Source organism: Pocillopora damicornis, chromosome 1 (assembly GCF_964200805.1).
Source record: "Pocillopora damicornis chromosome 1, jaPocDami1.2, whole genome shotgun sequence".
Taxonomy (NCBI): Eukaryota; Metazoa; Cnidaria; class Anthozoa; order Scleractinia; family Pocilloporidae; genus Pocillopora; species Pocillopora damicornis.
The window spans coordinates 20,737,614-20,755,019 of record NC_142670.1 but is presented as its reverse complement, the minus strand read 5'-3'; the positions used below and the strand labels follow the sequence as shown (position 1 = coordinate 20,755,019).

General features: G+C 37.8%; 1 protein-coding gene across 1 annotated transcript; it reads left to right on the top strand.

Moving 5' to 3' along the window:
- The first annotated feature begins 2,744 nt into the window (after positions 1–2,744).
- LOC113664119 (cytochrome P450 4V2) lies at positions 2,745–15,713 on the top strand. The gene is made up of 14 exons (XM_089203965.1): positions 2,745–3,338; positions 5,071–5,183; positions 6,038–6,110; positions 6,701–6,713; positions 8,349–8,469; positions 8,701–8,770; positions 9,847–9,916; positions 10,514–10,640; positions 10,973–11,173; positions 12,639–12,741; positions 13,217–13,284; positions 13,623–13,689; positions 14,224–14,403; positions 14,939–15,713. The coding sequence occupies exons 1-14, from the start codon at positions 3,176–3,178 to the stop codon at positions 15,094–15,096; spliced, it is 1,527 nt and encodes a 508-aa protein (XP_089060091.1). The 5' UTR covers positions 2,745–3,175; the 3' UTR covers positions 15,097–15,713.
- The last annotated feature ends 1,693 nt before the right edge of the window (positions 15,714–17,406 follow it).

Here is a 17,406-nt window from a genome sequence, read left to right as displayed (position 1 = left end):
AAGACACCTATGACGGAAACACAGATGTAATCCTTTCATGTTTCTCTATGAATCTTGCGACACAGTAAATCTTCCTTTTCAATTGCCTATACTCAACTCTAATTTGCGGAGAACTTTAATTTCTACCGAGGCACCGTCGTCTGGTCTTGTTAAGGTATTGCTTTATAATTTGAAAGAATATCTTCTCTGTGTTCCTCAAAGTACAATTAATGTTACCGTTGACACAAAAACGCAACATTGTTACGAGTTACGAGGTATCGATCACACGTGTGGACCGAAAATACATCAATCATGTTTTTTCTTATAGCTACATTCTTCTGACCCAGACAGTCTGCAATTTCAAATTTCTGAAGAGACAACAAATCAATCAACAGGGATTTAATTGCTCGAGAAGGCTGGCCGTAGAAATCCTGAGGTCTTTAAGTATGAAGGATTTATACATTGCTTCATTTACAGCTGATTTGTGATAAACATTATATCTCACATTATAAATGTGTCATTCAAAACTCCGTGTCAAGATATTTTTGTCCAATTGACCACAATCGGAAACGTTCAACAGAGTTAATTCCTTTAAAATGAAAATATTTACCATTATTATGAGAATAACGTTCTGCTCCATTTTTAGTTGACAGAACATGCAAGTAATGAATTGAAAAAGGAGGAAGTAATTAAGCTATGGGTTGCATCGCAGACGAACATTCCAGCTGCAAGAGCAAAACCTATTATGTTGCTACCTACATGTAGTGTAAAAGCATATACCATATTTCAGTTTCTAGATATGATCCATGAACGGTACAGAAGCACATGTGTACAGAAACGTGGAACTGCTGGTCCTTATGTCTTACATGTAACAAGGAATAGTACCAAATCTTCCCCTGAGATTGTAGTTGAAGCAGCGTATTAAAGAAAAGAAAGGTTAAGCTCTTGACTTTCTTAATTTCAAGGCCACTGTGAGTAAACTGTTTCCAAGAGGATGCAATCGCAAAGTGTTATGTCTTAATTATTCATTAAATTGGTGAGAACTTTAAATTTTTGCCATCTTTCAATAGCGCGTACCCTAAAAATGACTAGTTGATTATAAAAAGCGTTAGCCAGAGCACTAAAACTAGGAGCAACAGTCGAACCTGTATTAATGCTCGAAATCAACTACAAAAAAGGATGAAATTGCTCATAAAGGTCAAATCAAAAGAAATCTTCAAAGCCTTAAAACATGGTAAACTAGCGGCTAAATATTTGTAACATATGGCCATGTGGCAGCCAACTAGATACGCGAAAATCAATTTGAAGACATTAATTGAAATCGCTCACGCGGCGCGGCAAATTTTATTCATATCCATGTCTATCGTTAAGACTGTCATCATGGTCAATTTTAAGACTTTGAAGCCGTTTCATTCCAGTTGGGTCTTCTTCTGCACGTTTGTTTCTCGTTAGGGAGGTCTACAAAAGTTCCTTTATGAGCAAGAATGGTGCAAAAAGAAGGAATAACCACCGTGATTGTTTTTGCTCTTCGTTCGTAAGGTCTAAAAGGATGTATATTGACCAAGGATGGAGCGAAATGAAGGAAAAACCAGCCGCATCATTTTAGCCTGCAGCCCACGACGACAGACGCCATTTTGAATTATGTTGATATCTCCCTGTGCTCAGAAAAATATTTACGCCTTTGTAACGCCCCCCCAGATATTTCAATAGTAGACAATAGAATGATGTAGAGGACAGAGGCAAACCTAATGCTTGCATAAAGATCTGTCCATTATTGAACTACGAAGACCAAAACTCCATATCAATTAGTCCGTGTATGACTGAGCTATTCATGTGTGCTTTTCATGTTCCGCTTGTCACAAAGCTTGGTGAGCTTAATTTTCTATTTATTCCAACCGCACGGTCACCATGTAATATTTACCTCGACTTTTAAGGAGAAAAACCAACCAAACAAAAAGAAAACACTGAAATAAACTCAAAGAAAAACAAACCAAGGCAACGAAATCAACACTAGAACATGTGCAAAAACACAAATAAAAGGTTACGTCTGCTCCCCACACAACCTCCGAGATGCACACAGGAACATGAAGATTGCTCGAAATTACAGCGCCGTAAAACTAAGTAACTAACACTGATGTGGCTTTCCGCTCAACGCATCCGAAAGGATTTCAGTAGTATAGGAGATGGCGGTACGAGACCACTTTGAAAAAGTGATCTCGCACCAACTCTCAATACAACTTTCCATATTATGGAAATTATTTGACGAAATCATTTCATGGAATTATTTGATGGAAGCATTTTAAAATATTAAAGCGCCGTTGGAATACTATAGGAGGCTAGCGGTATCATGGATGTCAAAGCATTTTTCCATTACGTGACATTCTCAGAAAAACAGGAAATCAGTGATGCACTAGGGAATTTTCCCGAGGACACGAGTCATGACATTTTATTTTATATGACAATTGAAATAGTGGCTTGAAAAAAAACTCGGTGTATTGAGGGGTGCCGTGTCTTTTTTCTAGCGTGACGTAATGGTTCTAAATGGGAAAATTTAGACACCCCAAAGGCAATAGATGTATGTCAAACTTCCTCTGTTTTTTCTGTTTTGTTTTTTGTTTTGATTTTGGTTTTGTTTGCTTAGACAGAGCAGAATATAAAAATAGTACATTGCGTGTTTCGCCATCTGAGTATTGATAGGGGCCATTCAAGGTCAATTAAATCAAATACATTTTAAACTGGAGGCTTCTGACCAATACTTCATAAACACTGAAGATATTTTAGAAGGATTATGTACGGTAACCCATTCTTGAGCTAAACTCCTATAAAATAGTTAAAAAGGGAGTGAATCTAATGTTACTATAATAAGTTCATGACAAACGTAATCAGTAGGTCATCCAAGGTGAGTAAAATTTGTGACGGCGTCGTTCCCAGCGTGCTTTGCAGAAAAATGAAAAAAAATGGCGGACTAATTTTTCTTCCTGTTTGCCTTCTACGGACATCAAGGTCACGCTACCTCCTGGGCCTATAAATAGCGGTCTAAGTTTTTGTTTTCACAGTAATCTACAGAACTCGTTGTTGCTGTTGCAACCAGGAAACTACTCACTGTACGAGAGGAGTTCAGATATATCTTCGGATCAAAAGAGATCACAAATCGATAGAACAAAGCTGTTAGTAATTTATTTGGTTTCGAGTGATCATGTTTTTAGTGGTGGCAGTTTCTTTGCTGCTGGCAGCTGTTGTGTTGATCTCCTTGGTACTGCTTGGAAGACATCACTCTGCAGATCCAGTGAGGAAGATGCCTGGCCCAAAGACAAACCTTTTATTTGGCAATGTTTTGCAGCTGCCAAGACTACCGAATGGTGAGTGAGACGAGCTAATGACTCATGAAGCAAAGCCAATTATTTTCTTGCCATATTTTGTCATCTTCTGTGACCTTGTGGCCACAGACATACGAAAAGATGGAATCTATTTGTAAGGTTTGAATTTACTAAATAGGAAGGTAAATAAAGACAAACTTCAAGCTCGCCTTGCAGCGCTCGACACAAGTCAAGTTACTTTCATTTGCTAATAGTTACTTTCTCAGTTGACTAGAAAATACCTTTTTTTGCTTGCGAAAAGCCCATTTATAATTTTCTTCATCAATCTTACTCTTGATTACAGTTTTTAAAGTGTAATGCGGAGTCTGTATATAAAATTTTTGAAATTTTTGCAAATTAATGCCTCAAGTAATTGTTAGACTCAGGCCCGGATCGCACTAGGGGAGATTTTGTCAATTATCTGTTAAAGAAGGATCATTATCTGTCATCACAACACGTTTCCTTATGCGAGTGGTGTTCCACAAATTTCTAAAATTTTGGAAGTTCTGCAGAAACTTCAGAGATACTGAAGTGTATGGTGGAGCAGACAGATTTTGGAAAAATAAAAATAAAAACGAAAGACACAACTTCCGGAGCTGTCAAGGCCATTCATTTGACCTAGATATGACCTGCAGTTAAATTGTTGATGTTTTCCTTTTTCTATGTACCGTTTTCCTCTTTACCATGCACCAGGATCATTCCCAATGCAAAATTTTCCTCATTTTCACCCTACACTGGCTGAACCGATCAAGCAGGACCCAGGGGAATTTTGTTTAATTGATCCAATAGTTCAGCAAGTGTAGTTTGCGATAGCAATAGCCTGACCAACTCTAGGTCAGCTGAAGGTTGGCGAGAAAAAGATGATCAATAGCTGAGTTGAAAAGCAGAAAACACAATAAATAAATGGCCACAAGAAGAATGAAGGGCTGTAGTAAGCCTATGGGTCAGGTTGTTGTAATGATTGGGCTGGGCAAGGAATGACCCACACAAATTCTATGTAAATGCCACCGTCTTCTAAGAAAAGCAACATCCAGGATTTACATGTATTCATTTACCCATCTCTAATAAAGGGTGAAAAAGGCAAACATTTGTTACTGTTGCATGTTGATAATTTGTAGACTGAAGCAGAACGGCAAAAGCAAATTAAAAGGCCTGATCTGGGTTCATGTTTATCAATGCCCAATACCTACCAAAAATGAAATCTGATCAACTGTGTTTATTCTGACCTATCTATGTATTTCAGCGGTGCAACCCAAAAATGGTGTCACATTTTCCAACACTTCCGCGTTTGGTTTCAACTTTTCTAAAATTTTTTGGCTGCATAATTTTTAGTTTGGGCTGTAGTGTGACATGGGCCTTAGCAAAGAGATTCAACTTATGCACATCAGGCATGATCTGTTAGTACAGGTCATCACTTGAGTTGCTTACAATATGGAATAAATAAAGTAACACAAATAGTCTTTTTCTTAAAGCAATATAATTACTCAAGCCCTTTGGGCTAAGGAAATTACTATTTAAGAAACAAATTGCAAGTGCCTATTAATTCTTAATTTCATGAATAAAAGTCATGATTACCTTATTGAATGATATCTATGAGAAAAAAATTTGGACAGCTTTTCATATTTATGCACAAGAAAATGAAGTGTGCAGATCACGTGCAGAAAGTGTGATTTGACCATAGATGTGTTTTCTTACTGTAACTCCTTAATTTATCAATTTTTGTTTTAATTGATAGATCTTGTGACGCAGATATTACAGTGGGTGTACGAGTATCATAATGGGATGTTTTGTCTGTGGCTTGGGCCAACATACCCTTTTATCTTCTTGTACAAACCTGAACTGGTGGAGGTTAGTGAGTTTTTGATATATTTTATTTCTTTTAACATACTCATGTAAAAGAAAGGAAATAATATAAACCACACAAAACAAAAATGCAGAAAACAATGTTTTATGCAATATTATGTACATGTAGTATTATGGTTTTTTTTTTGTTTTTTTTTGGAAGGGTTATGTGACTTTTTTTGCAAAAAAAAAAAACTGAAGAGAAAGAGGCAAGTTTTTTTGAGAAGGAAACAACAGAGTGTAAATGATTAATGCTATGCACACATTTTTCTCACTCTCGCTAAAGCCCATAACTGGAATACTGCCTTTAAGATAAAATGGTAGAGCTACAGGACAGGTGTAGCTCTATGATCACCAAAAACACAGATTGACTAGTTAGTGATTCCTGCCATGCAACCAAGGAGGTTGCAGCCTTAACGCCATTGATCTGAAGGATAATTAGGCCATGTTTTTGTGCCAAAAATTTTTCACCGGGTACTTTTTTCTTGTTTATCTGTTGATTCTTAGAGGAAAATGTTTTGGGTTCATAAAGACACGAGAAACATGCCATACTTTGTGATCTGAGTAGTTTTTAATAATTCAGGTGATATTATCCTTGTACATGTGGTATCCCAACTGTAGCTTGAAAAAATTTGTCTCAGAAATAAAGGGTGGTCAAATAGTGGTGGCTCCCCAGGATTTACTTTGTGTGATTGATTAATGTTCTGCAAAATCTCTTTTGCTCTGATAATAAGCTAGCGCTCGAAACATCAGCCTGTGAAACTCAACTCAGTTGATAAAACCAAGTTACTTGATCTTAATTGCTTTTTTTAATTTATTTGGTTTTGTTTTTATATTTACAGTACTGCCTTACTTTCTAGGTTGTTTTGCATAGTTCCAAACATATCAGCAAGTCTGCAGATTATGACTTTTTACATCCTTGGTTAGGAACAGGTCAGTTTAAACAATTTAAATTTCAGATTACATTTTACTTCACTGATTTGGTTGAACATAATATGATTCTCAGTTGAGTACTCTGTCAAAGCTGGCCTCACTTTAAAGCTCTTGTCTTGGTCAGTTTGGTCACAAATCGCCTCAAAGGCTCATTCTTTGCATATAGGCTTCATGAACTAATTTAGAAGCATGTGGAAATACTTCATGAAAGGGATTGTATATTTTTTCATGTGTTTTCCTAATACTTAGCTTTTCACTTGACTTTCACATGCATATCGGAAATTTGTCACTGAGACAAGTGTGAAAAGTTTCTGATGACTACACCAAGATTCTACCATGATGATTAAAAGTACAGGAGCACTCTTAGATACACATCTTCTTGACCATGGTCATGTTACAGTCCAGAGCCACTTTCTAGTTCTTGCATTTTATACTCTGAAAGTCTAGACATAAAATAAACAGGAAGTGCTTCGATCTTTGTCTTTATCCTTGTCTTGGCAGATGTTTATCAGTGTCATCTCATTTTCTCTTCTTTTCTTTTACATAAATGTTGTGATTTATTATGGATCATTGATGTTGTATTTACCAAGGCCTGCTGACCAGGTAGGGTACATTTTACACACCAACTTACTATGAAATGGTAGAAGAGTTTAGATGATAGCCATATGCAGAAGCCTGGGCTGGGTTGTTTTACTTTAAGCTACATGAAGTTAGCCCTTTACCTCCCATAAATGACTTAGAGAGAATTTCTCCTTACAATATCAATACAATATCAAGCATAGAAGAGATGAGAATAAAGTAAAATATCAATTAGGGGATTATTAGTCGATCCAATACCAAATTCTCCAAATTGACATCAGAATCGTACAGCAGATAGTAAGGAGAAGTACCGTAATTTCCGGTCGATTACCCGCACGGCCGATTACCCGCACCGGCCGATTATTGCATACGGCGAAAAAAAAAGTCAACGGATTACCCGCACCGGTGGATAACCCGCACGTTGTTATTCAACTTTTTCGGTGGCGAAAACGTGACATTAAGGCGATACATTTCAGTCTTTCGATTCAGACATGTGCACAATTCTGTGTCAATATTAGCTTATACTTTATTGATTGATTATTGCTGCTGCTCTATTACCGATTTCATCGGCAAGAGTTATTACTCTAAGCTTATAATCAAACGTAAAACTGTGACGTGGGCGTTTCACAGCAGGCATTTTAACTTAATTGGTGACTCGTGGATACACTTATCGCGAATGATCGAGGTTTATAATTCTTATTCAGTCAGTTACCTTTTTATAGCATGTAGGAGCGTAATGAGCAATATCCATTGTTCATTTGTCGTTAAAATACTTTTTCAGCGCGAAATTAGTTAAGTTTCGCACCTATTATTTTCAACATTCTGGTGATGCATTTGGGATTTAAAATTACTGTCGGCAATTTCTCAAAAAAATCGATATCTCCTGTTCTACTGGGCCTAACAAGTCCCTTAAAACGGGAAAATTCTCTTTAGCTCAAGCTAGTGAAAACTGGAAATTTGTTACTGATGCGCCGGATATCCTTGGATTATTTTTGTCACCATCAAGGTTTTGTTTTCACGCGTGCCGATAAAAATTTGTTTGTCACGCAACTAATTATGCGTGAAATAAACTCGAGTTGGCATCATGTTTTCGTGCCGCTTTGTGGCACTTTTGATACAATAAAATTCATTTGAGAGGTGGAAACGCAGGTAGGTGAGAAATTTTTTCAATTCAACTTCCAGAAGAATTTAAAATTGTCACATAACCCGCACCTCCCTATTACCCGCAGTGGCGCGGATTTAATGCAAAATCAACAGATTACCCGCGGGTAATCGACCGGAAATTACGGTACTAATCATATCTTGGGAGTTAAAGAGTTAATTAAAACATCTATGTAAATGTACATGTCATGCATGGTCCATGAAGAATTTTGGTTTAATTTGATTTTAAGCTTCAAAGACAGTTTTCCTCTGTACCATTAAATTTCTATAAACCCCAAAACATGTTTTCTGCTTGAAAACAAAACAACAGCAAAAAGTTTCAATTAAACCCAGCGTAGTGGCTTGCTCAGCTACCTTTGAAAATTGAATGGATAAGTCCCCTCTTGTCATTCCATTGATGAAAAGGAGAAAGGGAAAGAATATTTTACATTTATTTAATTCCTTTCATTTAATAAATGAAGTATCCTGCATGTGCTTGAACCTGTTATTATCTTTCAGTGATGGATCAAAATGGAAGACAAGACGAAGGTTGATCACTCCAACATTTCACTTCAGCATTTTGAATACCTTCTTGCAAGTTTTTGAAGAACAATCAAAAATACTGGTCTCAAACCTTGAGGTAACAGTTTGAAAAAATCCACATTACACTGCATACTGTAGATAGTTGACAAGTTTTCAAACATGCAAGCATACACAATGCAGTTAATGCTAATTAAATGAGAATAAAACACAATAATCATAGTGCTTTATATAATGACACATAAAAATATCCTCTAAGAAGATGGAAGGGAAGTAAAAAAGACAAAATGATTGATTGAGATATATTGTTCTTTCTTATAAAACTGTGTAGAAAAAGGTCAGGACAGGAACTTTCAACATAATGCCATATATTACTCTGTGTGCTCTGGATATTATATGCAGTAAGTACTTTGCACTATTCAGTCACAATGCGATGATGTTCATGATTTTTCTTGCATTTGCATATTCCTTCTTTTCTCCAACAGCAGATGTATGTCTCTGCTAGCACATCTCAGTGTAACCCCTAGTCCTATTCGTACTCAATACTGCTCAGAGATACTTGTTGCTACTGTTTTACATCTGTACAAATGTATATCAAGGAACTCAATCTCAATAGAGCTCTTTTTGATTAAGTATCATAATAAAGCAAAACCAACATAATGTGATCACAGCAGCTAATCTGAAGAAACTAAAACACTTCATAGAGCCAACTTAAAGTCAAAAGATAAAGAGCCCTAAGCACTGGAAAACATGGGTGACCAAATTGTGACTGGTTTACAGTTTTGCATCTGATTTGTGCAGAGACAGGATGGGGCAAGTTTCCTGGACCAATTACAGACTGAAGAAAAGCAAAACCAATACAATCCGTTTTTTTTGAGACTCAACTGAAATATGCACTAAAAATGTTTTCTACTAAATCAATTTTGTGACAAATTCACTGTAAATTGCACCAGTTTCATTTCCTATTGATAAACTTAACCCTCTACACATAAGCATCAGTATGCATATTTTCCATACTGTTCTCTAAAACAGCTCCCATGTCACTGACAAGGAGAATTTGGTTGACAATCAGAGTGAACTCTGATGACATTCATAACTATATTTCCATGGCTTTGATGTTTGAGTCAGCAGTGATATTGTTACAAGAAACAAGATTCTTTACCCTTTTAAGGGTTAAAGGGTGAGAGAATCTGAACATGGGCCATCTTGTAGCCAATTTAATGTGTCACAATTTACATAATATTAGGACACAAGCCACAATGAATCGCAAATCTCATTAAGTCACAAGTTGCAATAAGTGAAAAGTCAATAGTCTCAATACATAATTTATGATGTATACATACATGTAGTACATGCACATGTATGTATCTCTGTGGACCTGTAATTTGTCCATTGCTTTCAACCTGACTTTGGTCAAGATTTGTTTTCAAGCACTCACATGATGATTTGAAATCCTCTCTTACTTGGCTTTCAACAGTTACCTCCATGGACTCCTCACCAAATGCACAGGGAGATACCAATTCTCCATATGTCAAGGCAGTTGGAAGGTAACTGCATGTTTGTAACTCAGATGAAGACGAATTTAGTCCAGTGAGTAGTAATTGTCGATGGGGAATTGTTATGGAAGATTGCTATACTGTAATGCCTTAGCAAAGCAATCTTTTCAACCATCATTTTCAGTGAAAACTTTTCCCACAAAAATATCCCCGCATGAAATACTGGTGTCCCGAAGAATGTCGTCCTCAAATTATCTACATTGCCAAATTTTGCCTTTGAGAAATATTTATTTCATTAGATTTCATGTTCAAACCCTGGCAGTCCAAAAAAGGATGCTCAATTTCTTTTTTCGTAGATGCTCTGTTATAGTCAAACTTTTGGAGGATTTCTTTGCACTGTAAACATTATTTCATGTTGCCTTTCCTTTTGATCTTAAATCGTTATCTGTCTTTTTTTCACTATGTTAGAGTGAAGCATGAAAACTTTGTTTCATGTTGCCTTTGCTTTTGATGTAGAATCGCTATTTGCCTTTTTTTCCCATGTTAGAGTGAAGCATGAGAGATCTAACCTCTTAGCCTCCAAAATGAATGAAGATAAAAAGAAGGTTAACGTTGATGTTTGATATTAAACCTATGAATTAATTCTAGGATAACTGAGTTGATTCAGAAGCGACAGAGGTCTCCATGGCTCTGGCCTGACATTTTATACTTTTTGACGCCATCAGGGAGGGAACACAATCATTGTCTTAAGATTCTTCATGGTTTTACCAACAAGGTGCGAATTCCAATGCGTAAAAATTTTCTCCTAATTAGTTAATTATGTTAACGTAGTTTTGTTCTTCGAGATAGACATAATCCTCTAACTGCTACTTATCTGATTCGTAAGGGAAACAACAAACAAAACAAAACATAAACAACGACAACAGTGAATGAGAAGTTGAAAACAAAGTGAAACAACAATTGAAAGAAAACAAAGCAATTTCACGACTAGGCTAAGAAAGTTTTCGCAACAAAAAGACAGTGAAAGTTAGTGAAGCTCTTAAAGGCGTCTTCAATTCTACCGTTTATAACGGTGTTGTCTCTGTGGTAACGACACAAAACCACCAGGTCATCGATGAGCGAATCGCTGATAGAGCAGCCAAAAAAAATGATCTTCAAACCGAAGAAAATGACACCGAGCAGGGAGAGGAAGGTGAATTTAAAAAGAAGAGGCGTTTAGCTTTCCTTGATTTGTTACTGGAGGCCTACGATAAAGGAGAGATATCACGAGAGGGCATCAGAGAAGAAGTGGATACGTTCATGTTTGAGGTTAGTGTCGCTTTTAAAGGTTTTGGAACGATGTTTTTGAAACTTTCTTTGAATGTTCCCTACTTATGTCTGTTTCGAAAACTTCAGTAACAAAGACAGATCACTTTGCTCAATTGCTTAAGTGTTTCCTTCGTACATTGATTGGGTACATGTTCGCCAAGAGTTATGATTCATTCACAACTGCTCTCAAGTGTTCTGTGAACGTCTAGTTTCGGCGCGGGTGATCGACCTACGCGCCTTTTTATGTTCAGTGAACTTGCCGGTGTCCCAGCGGATTTGGACCCCCCTAGAATTGGACCCCCCGGTCCAAATCCGCTAGCGGATATGGACCCCCCCCGGTCCATATCCGCTAGCGGATTTGGACCCCCGGGGTCCATATCCGCTAGCGGATATGGACTCCCCTCCGCGGATTTGGACCCCTTTAACAAAACTGAGTAAAAACATTACCATACATAACTTCCTAATAGAAATAATAAAAATTTAGAAAGTAGGCTTTCAAAGAAAGTTTTTTCTTCAGAAAGTAGGTTTTTATTTTAAAACATTCTCGTAGACGTGACCTTTTTCTCAGCATTGCGTCTCAATTTAAGATTTTCGTTTAATTAACCTGCAGCTGTAAGTCTGTTGTTTACCTCTGGAATGAAAATGAAACGTAAATTTTGAAATCATTTGTTTGCTTGCCAGTTCTCTTGAAAAAGTGTGAAATATAAAATTTTAACGGACATCGCCTAAAAGCTCGCAGTTGGAACAAGTTACGAAAAAGGAATGTTTAGTTGGGGGGGGGGGGGTCCAAATCCGCGAAGGGGGGTCCAAATCCGCTGTGACACCGGCAAGAAAAGACGCCATGTCCGGCAATGTTGCCAATCACGCCTAATTAAGTGATGTTATGCGCAGTCCAAAATGCGCAGTGCAATGTTAAGGAATCATCAAGTAACACTGTACCCATTAGCCTACGTGTAACCATACCATCCCCCGATGGTGCCTCGCCTCCGTTTCACCTTGGTGGGGGAGGGTACGTAGGCTATATACCCATCTGCTGCCCCATGCAATTTGTCAGTTTTTCTTGACATTTTCCCTGTACCCATTTATACTCTCAGCGAATGAGGGTTAATGTCAGTGATGGTTTAGTTGAAGGTCATTATCCACCCCTTGTCCTGTCTCCAACTGCGATCGTTCTGAGACTTGAATACAGGGCGCTTTTGCTTTTTCAAGGTGAACAACGCGGTTGTATATTAGTCAGCTGGTGGTAATTCAAATATCATGTTCCTAGTCTGAGTGTTATCAGGATTATTTAGTGACAAGAGTTATTTTTTGTGGTTACTATATGTGTTAGCCTGGAAAAATTATTACTGACAAACTCTAAGTCAGGGAATTTCATAACAATTCGGGCGATTCTGGGAAGCAGGTTAGAGTGATACTCTGATAACCCAATCCTGGAGCTAAATCAGATTATCTTTGTTATTTTCAGGGCCACGACACCACAGCCGCTGGACTAACGTGGGCTCTCTATCTGCTCGCCCGCCATCCTCATGTACAGCAGCAAGTGCACGAAGAAGTAGATAAATTTTTCGGTGAGTGTCTTGTCTACGATGTTCAAGGGCACTTTGCACGCAGTCCTTTCAGCCGATTCGTTTTCGTTTTGTTTACATTAGAACAACAAAGTGCAAATTAACTTATGATATCCATGCAATGAACAAAATTTTGTTCATGCTCCATCTTGATTTTTCTTTCAAATGCACCGTGACCATACGCGACTTTGTCAATACTGGCGTCCGAATGAACGCTGGGATTAGCAAGCCCATTACCAGTCCTTCATGGGGCAATATGTTCGCGCGGTCACGATCTTCGTTAATGTAGAGTCTCGAAGAGCTTCGCAAAAGTGTTTGTAAACCTTTGCTCGTTCCGTATTATTGTGTCTCGATTGATTTTTCTTTTAAATTGTGTGTCATTACCAGATTATGTTCCTGTCTTGTTTTGTTTACTTATTCATGAGTGATTCAAACTTCACGATTAGATAATGACCACTGTAATATTTAAACATTTTAGAGCAGCGGCCAGAAACCCTCACGATAGAGGATCTGAAGGATTTGCGTTACTTGGAATGTGTTGTTAAGGTATGGTAACCACAACGTTACATTTTTGTGGCTCAGACTTTAACACCATACGTATAGGGGTAGGGACGGGGGACGTATCTTGGTGAAGTGGTGAAGTGGTTATTTGTGGTTCGGCTCAGTTTGGTTTAAACAAGTTTTCAAGGCTAGAGAGGCCTATTTTTTTTACATGAATGTGATAGAATAGCAACTACACCCCCCATCTATGAGGAGTTTTCATTTTATACTTTAACTATGTAAGTAGATAGAGTTCGCTGCCTAACTGCAACATGTTGATCTACTCTTCTCAATATGGTGATTTACAAACTGAGTGCATCTAAATACTGCACTCTTTGGTTTAGGAGGCCCAGCGCATGTTTCCATCTGTGCCCTTCATTGCAAGGACGACGACTGAAGACTGTCACCTGGGTATGTATTTACGTTCATGGGAGGGTTGGTTAGGAGTTTGCAGCGCAGTCCTGAGATAATAAGCTGTCAACGTCTATTTGTTCGTTTTCTTGTTCGTTTCACTTTGTTGTTGTTTTTGTGCCCAGTGTCTTGCTTTCGTTTGATTTTGGTATGTGTTTGTTTGTTTGTTTTTTTTTTGTTCGTTTGTTTTATTTGTGTAGGTTTGTTTTTCCTTCAGCGTTTCGATATTTAGATATTTGTGTTGTTATTGTTTATTTGTTTGTTTGTTGATGGTCGGTTGTTATATTTGGAGAATAACGTGGGTAAGTTTCAAAAGAAACTGTGGTGCTGCGTCGGTAGGGGAGTGTAACAAGATAATTTGGCTTTATTTTTTTTTACGTTATTGTTGGGAACACCGACGAATCCATTATCATAGATGTGTTCTTAATGATGACGTGACAATGGTGTTTGTGCTAACCTTATTTTGTAAAGTTCTAGGGAAGGGTTTAATCAGTTTGAAAAACGTCCAGTAAAACACGCCTACTTGCCTTGCAGATGGTTACTTGGCTCCAAAAGGTACTGCTCTTGGAGTTTGTACAATCGGACTCCACAGAAACCCAAAGGTGTGGGAAGCGCCGCTCGAGTTTAACCCAGATCGTTTTCTTCCTGAGAACAGCCAAGGACGCCATCCATATGCATTTGTTCCTTTCTCTGCTGGGCCACGGAACTGTATCGGTAGGTTTTGTTAGGTTTTATACATGGAAAGCTAAAACCTGGGCCTAAATTTAGATAGCAACGCAGGCAGAAACGAAAGTGGGAAAGCCTTTGTTACACCATGGAAGCTGAAAAAAGCGCGACTAATCACAATGACACAATTCTGTCGCAGAGACAAAAATGTTCTCTGATTCTTGCAGCGAGCTGACTCCGCAATTTGTCTCCTTGACTTTTTGTTGTTGTTTTTATTGTTGAAGGGGCGTGTTGTAGCACAGGTATTCCCAGCTCATGTTTGAGAAGAGGGAAAAAAGATCATCTACTTATTCCTTAAAGCGTTACGGTGTTTTATGATTCTAAAGTGACTTTTTAGATTACTCTTTTCTCGGTATTGAAACCGTCGGTAATGAGAATCTCAACATGTGAGACCCATGTGAGAAGCTCAAAGAAAAAAGAAATATAGTTTGTTCAGTCTTTTTTTGTTTTGTTTTGTTTTTCTTTTTTTTCACTGCCCTATCTTATTTTGTCCGTCAACCTGTCTTTTGTCCCTACCTTATAGGTCAGCGGTTTGCTCTTCAAGAGGAGAAACTTGTCTTGGCTCACGTGTTGCGTAATTTTACCCTCGACTCCACTCAGACCTTTGATGAACTCCAGACATGCGGAGAAATTATAACCAGACCAAAGAATGGAATATTCGTCTCTTTAGCCAAACGATGATAAGATATAGAGGATGCTACATGGCCGCGCGGAGATACGAAAGTTCTCTTCGATTGTTGAAAAATATTTCACGAGAAAGCGAAACCAAATGTTTTGTTAACACGAGATGAGAAATTTAGTATCTCCAAGCGGCCATGAAATATTCTATTTATCATTTAAAGACAAATGAAATACTAAATCATTTTACTTTAATATTTTCAAGGAGCGATTTTACATACTTTAATTTCTCCTAACGCTCTCAGTTTAGCCTGCGTTGCTGGCGGTCTGCGGTTTTGGGGACGTAGAGAAAAATGTTTTCCATTTTTCTCTCCGCCTCGAAAACTGCAGACCGCCAGCAACGCAGGCTATTCTCAGTCTCGATTTATTTCCCTCACCCAATATATGAAGTGCTTTCTTTCATATATATAGAGAAAGCGAAACAATAAAGTTTAATTTAATTTTATTGAAGACAAATTTGATGGTTTCGGCTTCCCTCGAAGATGATGAAATTTTTTAAAGCGAAAAGGCATTGAAGGCGTTAACCCATTGACTCCTAAAAGTGACTCGCATCTAATTATGTAACGCCACTGAATCACACAGTCAAGTCACGGGAATAAAGGAAATGATCACCATCTAAAGAAGTTCTTGATTGTCATACGTAGTCTCGTTGTCTGCATCTTAGGAAATGCATTGAAAACAGTATGGAGAATATGCATACTGATTTTTGGGTGTAGAGGATTTATAGCACTGACATTTTAACAAGTTATTACGGCGCGGTCGCTTGTCCTCTAAACATTAATGTCTTTCAAGATTAACAGAAATAGGTTTTAGGAATGTACATGGATCTTAGGTGGGATTGGGGAAGGTAGGTTTGTGGGAAGAGGGACATGCTAGCAGGAAACATTTATATCTACAATTGCTGGATGGCTGACAAGCAGATTCTAAACAGCTTCAGGCAAGTGTCAGCCATTTGCCTAAACAGCGTTTTTAATACCTTAACCATCACTTTTCGTTAAGAATAGTAAAGAAGGGTAGATGCCACTAAATGAGGAAGAAGGCAACTCTTGGAATGAGCTATGAAACTATACGCTGAAATGGTAATGAGACCAAGTGGACTCCAGGTCGATCTGTAATCATACGAGTGATTAACACCTGAATGCTGAGAAAGAAACTAGACATCGGTAATACGTTTACACAAAAAACAACGACAGGTAACTCAGCGAAATGCGAGACAACAGCGCTCACATGATGCGTACTGTCCACTTACACGGGCATGAGGTGTTAACTGCCCCTTCAACTGTCCAATAACAAGCATGACGCTTACACTGTCCTATTAGTGTTCAAATCGGGCTGGTGATAGCCAATCACGTTCGAGAATCATATGAAACTCCTTGTTAACAAAAGGTTCTATCATATTTCCGACGGCCACGCCCATCAAAAGCTCTGTTACAATAAAATGAAAATTTGGTAGTTTTGTGCTTACTGTGATTTTCATGAAAAATTTCACAACTGGTTACCAACGGTTTATTAAACTTACATATTTATTGCATCTTAATTGCACTTTTTTAGTTCGAAAAACATAAATTAAGTCATGGTCCTTGGAAGTTTGTTTTATTAAGTCGAGTCAATTTTTAAGAAATCTGAGCGCGAAAATCAGACCTGCCAATGAAGACTGAGGAACAGCTTCTCACTGCATGCCGGGATAGACGTGTTACCGCCAGATTTGAAAACTGTAATAAATTCCCCGCGTTTTGGTGTGCGATTCATAAATATTGATAAAAATTTTCGCACGGACCGATGGCCTTCAAGTTTTACCAATATCTGTTTTTACTGCTGCTATTCATTTCCACTGAAAGAAGTGAATCGGCTGGGAACGATTCAGGAGAGCAGGGAAGCAGTTCATCAAGTGATTCTGTTCCTTCGTTCTCGTACGAAATAAACAAGTAAGTATATAAAATAATATTATTACTTTAAATTTTAACACTGTAAAGGGTACCGTCGGAAAAGGTAGTTGAGCTCGGAAAAGGAGTAAATGACATCGAATACAAGCGTCGTAACCGGCTCTAGAAGTAGGAAATACTCTTCCCGTAATGTCAACAATTCTAAAGTAAGATTGTGTTACATGTTTTTTATGTTAGCGGCATTTAAAATAGATTTACCGATGTTCCATTTTTTTCCTTTAGTTTCCTCATTTACACCATATCGAAGGAGAAAAATAGTGATGACGGTGAAGGTAACGATTCTCCTATAGCATCTGTCGTGAAGAAAATTTTGGAAGATTCAGGAGCACATAATGTGGAAGTAAACAAACGCATTTTGAACGTTTTTAAG

Coding starts and splice junctions, on each gene's coding strand:
- LOC113664119 (XM_089203965.1), top strand. CDS start 3,176: ATGTTTTTAGTGGTGGCAGTTTCTTTGCTGCTGGCAGCTGTTGTGTTG. Junction 8,470..8,700: donor TACTGGTCTCAAACCTTGAG/GTAACAGTTTGA, acceptor AAAACTGTGTAG/AAAAAGGTCAGGACAGGAAC. Junction 10,641..10,972: donor TTCATGGTTTTACCAACAAG/GTGCGAATTCCA, acceptor CAAAACCACCAG/GTCATCGATGAGCGAATCGC.